A 6,772-nucleotide genomic window follows, 5' to 3' on the forward strand; every position below is an offset into this window, starting at 1 on the left:
TCATGAAAGCTACTTGTTGCTATCCTGTTACAGAAGTGAAGAGAGGCATCTTGACCTCAATAAGATCCTATAGTTAGTGATAGGTCTAGCACTGACAAGTGTTGTGTATCTTGCCTTGTGGGAGCATGATAAGACATTGCAGATGCCAAAGTGAATTATTTAAAAATACAGTTAGGATTTTTCTTCCTACCCCAGACCCTGCTAGACTCCACGAGCTGATTCCTACCACATGACCATGAAAGTCAACCATAACACACACACATATTTATTTCCCTCCGTGCTGACCCATTTTAGAGAGCTTTTTATGGTAGTTATGCTATTTAGTTGATCTCAAAATTGTCTCTTTTAAAGGAAGATTCAGGTACGGGAGCCGCTGCCGCCAAGTCCGGACCCAACACCGTGCGCCGCCGACGCCCGCCTGCTCGACGTGCACTCCCGATTCCTTTTGCTTCTAAGTCCAATATGGCAACTCTCAAGGATCAACTGATTCAGAATCTTCTTAAGGAAGACCATACCCCCCAGAATAAGATTACAGTTGTTGGGGTTGGTGCTGTTGGCATGGCTTGTGCCATCAGTATCTTAATGAAGGACTTGGCAGATGAACTTGCTCTTGTTGATGTCATGGAAGACAAATTGAAGGGAGAGATGATGGATCTCCAGCATGGCAGCCTATTCCTCAGAACACCAAAAATTGTCTCTGGCAAAGACTATAATGTGACTGCAAACTCCAAGCTGGTTATTATCACAGCTGGGGCACGTCAGCAAGAAGGAGAGAGCCGTCTTAATTTGGTCCAGCGTAATGTGAACATCTTTAAGTTCATCATTCCTAATGTTGTAAAATACAGCCCAAACTGCAAGTTGCTTGTTGTTTCCAATCCAGTGGATATCTTGACCTATGTGGCTTGGAAGATAAGTGGCTTTCCCAAAAACCATGTTATTGGAAGTGGTTGCAATCTGGATTCAGCCCGGTTCCGTTACCTAATGGGGGAAAGGCTGGGAGTTCACACATTAAGCTGTCATGGGTGGGTCCTTGGAGAGCATGGAGACTCCAGTGTGCCTGTATGGAGTGGAGTAAATGTTGCTGGTGTCTCCCTGAAGAATCTGCACCCTGACTTAGGCACTGATGCAGATAAGGAAAAGTGGAAAGAGGTTCACAAACAGGTGGTTGACAGTGCCTATGAGGTGATCAAACTGAAAGGCTACACTTCCTGGGCCATTGGACTGTCTGTGGAAGATTTGGCAGAAAGCATAATGAAGAATCTTAGGCGGGTGCATCCAATTTCCACCATGATTAAGGGTCTCTATGGAATAAAAGATGATGTCTTCCTTAGTGTTCCTTGCATCTTGGGACAGAATGGAATCTCAGACGTTGTGAAGGTGACCCTGATTCCTGAGGAAGAGGCCCGTTTGAAGAAGAGTGCAGATACACTCTGGGGGATCCAAAAAGAGGTGCAGTTTTAACGTTTTCTAATGTTGTACCACTTCACTGTCTAGACTACAACAGGATTTTTAGTTGGTGGTTGTGTATATTGTCCTTATTATCTGATCTCTTATTCAAGTAATTAAAAATGGCCTAGGAAAAACATCAGTTTCCTAAGTTACAAATAGGAATGGTTCACAAAACCTTGCGGCTACATCCTGATGCTGGACGGTACCCATCTTGCGTCGTCCTAAGTTGGTTAACTTAAAATAGTTCCACTACCTCAGAGACACCACTGCCAATGTGGCATATGCTGCAGTTGCTATTCAAACCAGAAGAGTATTTACTGTGTGTTGTATTACTTCTGGTTCCTTCACCCAACATGCCTAGACCAACTTTTTTTTTTTTTCCTCCGGCCAATCACCTCCTGGGATCCAATGTATAAATTCAGTATTGCATGTATTGTGCATAACTGTTCTAAAGGATCTTATTTTGTGTCCTATATAAGTCAGAATATAGTGTACATTGCCATATAATGTAAAAAGAAAGATCTACGTATAAACAATGCAACCAACTATCTAAGTGTCATACCAACCAACTAAAATATCAAATAAACTTTGAACAGTGAAAAAAAAAAAGGAAGATTCAGTGGAAAGAGAAAGGATGTTTGTTGAATGACTGCTCTGTGTCAAGCATGGAGCTACAGGAGGTTTTACAGGAGGTCTAAACAACCCTGTGAGATAAGTACCACGATTAGATTTTGGAGATGAGGAAACTTAATTTTGGAAATGAGAATTACTTTCTAGACAGTCACTCAGCTTATATGTGGCAGAGGCAGTATTCCATATCTCCATCCGTTGATTTTATTTCTTTTTGCTTTATATTTGAATAAAGAGCATGTGAAAAATAGACCAGCCTTTCTCTCTCTCAGTCACCATCAGTCAAAGTATCTGCCTGAAACCAAACCATTCAGCTTAACCATAGAAACAAATCAAACACTGATGGCCCATAATTCCCAGACAAAGCTTTTGGCCAAATATTCATCAACATATCCATCCCTTTATTTATGCATTCAACAAATATTTATTGACCAGTGACATATACTAGGCCTCCTAGGAGGGTGACTATTAACCCCAGAGCGGAATCATTTCTATTCCACAAATGAAGCATGGCCCTTACAGGAACCTGTGTTAGCAGTGGCAGCTTTGGGGTTAGGGTAAAAAGTGGGGATAGAGTTTCAGAAAGAAGCAATTCCTTGCTGGGCATGGACTGTGTCAGATCCCTGGGATTCTGGGAAACTTATTAACCCCAAGAGGACTCCTGGTTCTCAGCTTCAGGCAGCAGCACTTTGGATGGCTTCCTTGGAGGTGGGGTTCTGAAGGGTCCGAGGCTCATATTTACCCTTTTCACTTCCCTCCTCTCCCATTCCCTGTATTCCTTGGTCTCAGATGGTCATGCTTGTCTTTTATCCAAACCTTACTTTTTACTATCTGTATATTTCCTCCCATGCTGTAAGGATATCTTATTCACTTGGGATGGTCAGACTTGAAACTGAAAATCCTCCCCACTTTAGAGGGGCTGTCAGGATATACAGTGTATCTGGGAGAATGAATGAGTTGGGTCTCCCACCCCTGGGTAAGGCAAACCAAAATGAGTACAGAAATCTATAGCTATGACCAAGGTTTGGATTAAATATTAACTGCCTTGCACAAAGGTATCCCTCAATACATATTTTCTGTATGCAGTCTTGAGCATAGTTTTATGGCTCTGTTGTACTCTGTACTTCCTTTCCAGAAGTACACAATGTTTAGTAAACCACTGATAAGTTAAGGAATTCCCCCACACTTAGTCTCATAACACTTTATATACTAAAATCCTTAAAGGCAGATATAGTGACTACTTTTTTCCTCGTTTTGTGAATAGTTTATATTTGCTGATCATACGGTAGTAACAATGTTCTCTATAGGAACTTATGAAAGTATAGAAATATATATGCCAAAGGAAATTACTGTTGATTTTCTGGCATATTTTCCTCCAGTTTAAAAAAAAATGTTTATTTATTTATTTATTTATTTTGAGAGAGAGAGAAAGAGAGAGAGAGAGCGAGTGAGCGCACGAGTGGGGGAGGAGCAGAGACAGACACAGAATCTGAAGCAGGATCCAGGCTCAGAGCTGTCAGCACAGAGCCCAATGCAGGCTCGAATCCCCGAACCATGAGAGAGTGACCTGAGCCGAAGTCGGACGCTTAACCGACTGAGCCACCTGGGCACCCCACCTCCAGTTTTTAAAAAAACAAATCTTGTATATAATCTTCCTTCTTTTCCCTCACCTTTATTGAGGTAACATTGTGTAAGTTTAAAGTGTATAACATACTGATCTGATACATTCACAAATTGCAAAATAACTCTTGAGACCACCTTAGAGAACATTTTATACTAGAGTCTTCTTAGAAAACATCAAAACGAAGAGAGTGGAGCAGAGGATAGGAAGGGAACTTATGTGGGCATCCCGTCCTTCACCCATTCATTTATTTCTGCATTTATTTTTTAAATTTTTAAATGTTTATTTTATTTATTTTGAAAGAGAGAGAGAGAGAGAGCGAGCGAGCATGGGAGGGGCAGAGAGAGAATCCAAAGCAGGCTCCACACTGTAAGCACAGAGCCCCATGTGGGGCTTGATCCCATGAACCATGAGATCATGACCTGAACTGAAATCAGAAGTCTGATGCTCAACAAAATGAGCCACCCAGGCACTCATATTTCTGCATTTATCCAACCATAAAGGAGGTCTCTATTCCAGAGACAATCTTATCTGTCAGCATGACACAACTTCTGTATCCTCCCTCCCAAACTGATATGGAAAAGCATTGCGAATTCACTTACAAATCAAGGTCCTTTTTCCTTAGGGAGAATTCCTAAAATGTCAGCAAAAAGGAAGATTTCTTCAAGATGTGCCTCGAGGACTATTGCAAAACCAGATTGCAACTGGTGAAATGGGATTCCACTCACTGCACCTGACACTAAGCTGGGAGTGTCACAGGGACCATTTCACAACCTGCTCTCACAGTGACTGAAAGTCAGCTTTTCTGAATGCAAAGCAAGCATGTGTGTGCGGTCACCAGGTTAGTGCGGTGCAGGGCCCCATTCAGAAGGTTAGTTTGTGTTTGGAGCCTGTCTGTGGGAGCCCCCTTCCCCCCTCCCCCCCTCCCCCGCCGCCAGCAGTGATCCACACAGAATGCACCTCTCTCCAGCTGTCAGCCGCCAGCTGCTGAAAAGAGACTGTTAGGCTTCTGACAAAAGCCTGAGAGACAACATATGAGAATCATTGTGATTTCTTCAGTAATTATTTTTGAATTATCTACCTACACTAGACTATGGGGTGTTGGAACAGGTACTACCAGGAGTCCCAGTCCCAGTGCTGTCATTGGAATAGCTCTACCTCCCTAATGACAAGATTTTGTTTCCAGGATGACATGATTGTATCTGGCTCTGTTCTCCCTCAGTATGAATTTCCTTTTGCACCAGACCTCTCTTTTTTTTCAATATTTATTTATTTTTGAAAGAGAGAGAGAGAGAGCACTCATGTGAGCAGGGGTGGGGCAGACAGAGAGAGGGGGACAGAGGACCCAAAGCAGGCACTGTGCTGACAGCAGAGAGCCCAGTGCAGGACTGGAACTCAGAAACCACAAGATCATGACCTGAACCAAAGTTGGACACTTAACTGACTGAGCCACCCAGATGCCCCTGCATCAGACCTCTCTACCCCTACTGTGACCTGAAATAGTTTTGTGTCGGGCCTCCCCACCAGTTCTTCAGTTGTGGCTTTCCTGAAGCAGTAGACACAGCTTGAATCATTTCCTTGAGGCTCCTGAGCCTCTACCACAAGTTGATTTTGATTGGGCCCATTTTATCACCAACAGCCACCAACAACCTCTTAGGCTTCCCCCAAATATACGAATCATGAGTACCTTCCAAGTAGTCTCCTCAGCCCACATACAGATGGCCTTGTGCAAGTATTTTCTGCAGTCTTTCAAATATGCCCAGTTCAAGTAGGTTCCTGAGTAGGGGCATATAAGTCAGTCCCTGAAGATGAGATAGATTCATGTTGCAAAGCAGGTTTCTGACCTCTGCCATGCTGAAAACTTGGTAAATTCAGCAAATGAATGACTCCCTGGGTGTCAGACTGTTAGCCTTCCCCCTCTTGTGTAACTTTTTCACCCCTGACCACCTGACCTGCTGGTTCCTGACTGTGGGAGACCTGTGTAAAGTCTGAACAACTCAGGGATGGGAAAAGGCATATGTTCTAAGAATACATAGGATCTGATTTGAACATGACCAAAAGGCAGGTTTACCTAAGGCACATGAAGGACAGAAGAGAGCCAAGTTAAGCTAAATGGGCAAAACCAGGTTTGTGTCCACAAGACTGAGAAGGACAAGAGGAGATCATGGATGCTGCACAGACAAGGGATACACCATTGTGAAAGCTCGCATGCATGTTTGTAGGAGGTGGGGGTGAGGCTGGGAGTGGGGCAAAGCTGTAGTTATGATGAATCAGCCTGTATCCCAGGCTTAATGCTTGGGGGTTGTTTGGTTCTGAAATCTAGATTTTGGGGCAAGTCAAGGTTACACAGGGTGGTAGTGGATGTTACAAGTTACAAGGTGGTAGTGGATGCCCTGGGGAGTGAAACCATGGCTATTGCAATCTGTTAGACCAGAATCCATTCTTAATATAAAATAAATAGTGCTTAGCAGCCAGACAGATGTAGGTTAGCATCCTGCTTCCATCTTTTATTTGATCTGTGACTTTGGACATGAAGCCCTATTTGAGTTATTTTCCTCACCTGAGACATGGAGATATTAATAATGTGGCAGCATGATATTGTTACAGCTTGTGATTTGGAACAGTACTTGTCACTTATTAAATAAATTCCAAGCTCACCTGAAAACATTCATCAACTTGCAGTAGATCCATTTGCAAGGCAGCTGTAAACTTTGTGCCAGTTCTGGCACCCCCAGAATTGCCAGGTGCCAGTTCAGATAAAGTTTCCTACATCCTATAAACCTTCAGACTTATACCTGAATTTAGAAAGATAAGAAAGGGACCAGGAAGGAAAGGCAGGCATGACTTTGCAGAAAGAAAGAATAGGATCAACGCAGGGCAGGGGCAAGGCAGGGGCAGCTCCAGAGCCCATTAAGACCCAGTATCCCTTACTGAAAGGAGGAAGAAATGGTTTGGAGGCCAGTAGGACAGTGACCACAGTCCAGCTGCACCCATCTCTGGCCATGCACAGCTGCAATACATCATAGTGTCCAGCTTTCATTTTATTACAGCAAAGAGCCTCTGCTGAGGTCC

At 43.4% G+C, this 6,772-nt stretch overlaps 1 protein-coding gene across 1 annotated transcript; it reads left to right on the plus strand.

Annotated features, from left to right (window-relative positions):
• Nucleotides 1-397: 397 nt before the first annotated feature.
• On the plus strand, nt 398-1,517 carry LOC124509583 (L-lactate dehydrogenase A chain-like). The gene has a single exon (XM_047076313.1). It carries the CDS (start codon nt 463-465, stop codon nt 1,459-1,461), a length of 999 nt encoding a protein of 332 aa, XP_046932269.1. The 5' UTR covers nt 398-462; the 3' UTR covers nt 1,462-1,517.
• The last annotated feature ends 5,255 nt before the right edge of the window (nt 1,518-6,772 follow it).

Source organism: Lynx rufus, unplaced genomic scaffold, assembly GCF_022079265.1.
Source record: "Lynx rufus isolate CCGP_SWC_20201006 ecotype Redwood Valley unplaced genomic scaffold, mLynRuf1.p SCAF_14, whole genome shotgun sequence".
In the NCBI taxonomy this organism is placed as follows: Eukaryota; Metazoa; Chordata; class Mammalia; order Carnivora; family Felidae; genus Lynx; species Lynx rufus.

What these genes read in the sequence shown, in the direction of transcription:
- LOC124509583 (XM_047076313.1), top strand. Translation starts at nt 463, where the DNA reads ATGGCAACTCTCAAGGATCAACTGATTCAGAATCTTCTTAAGGAAGAC.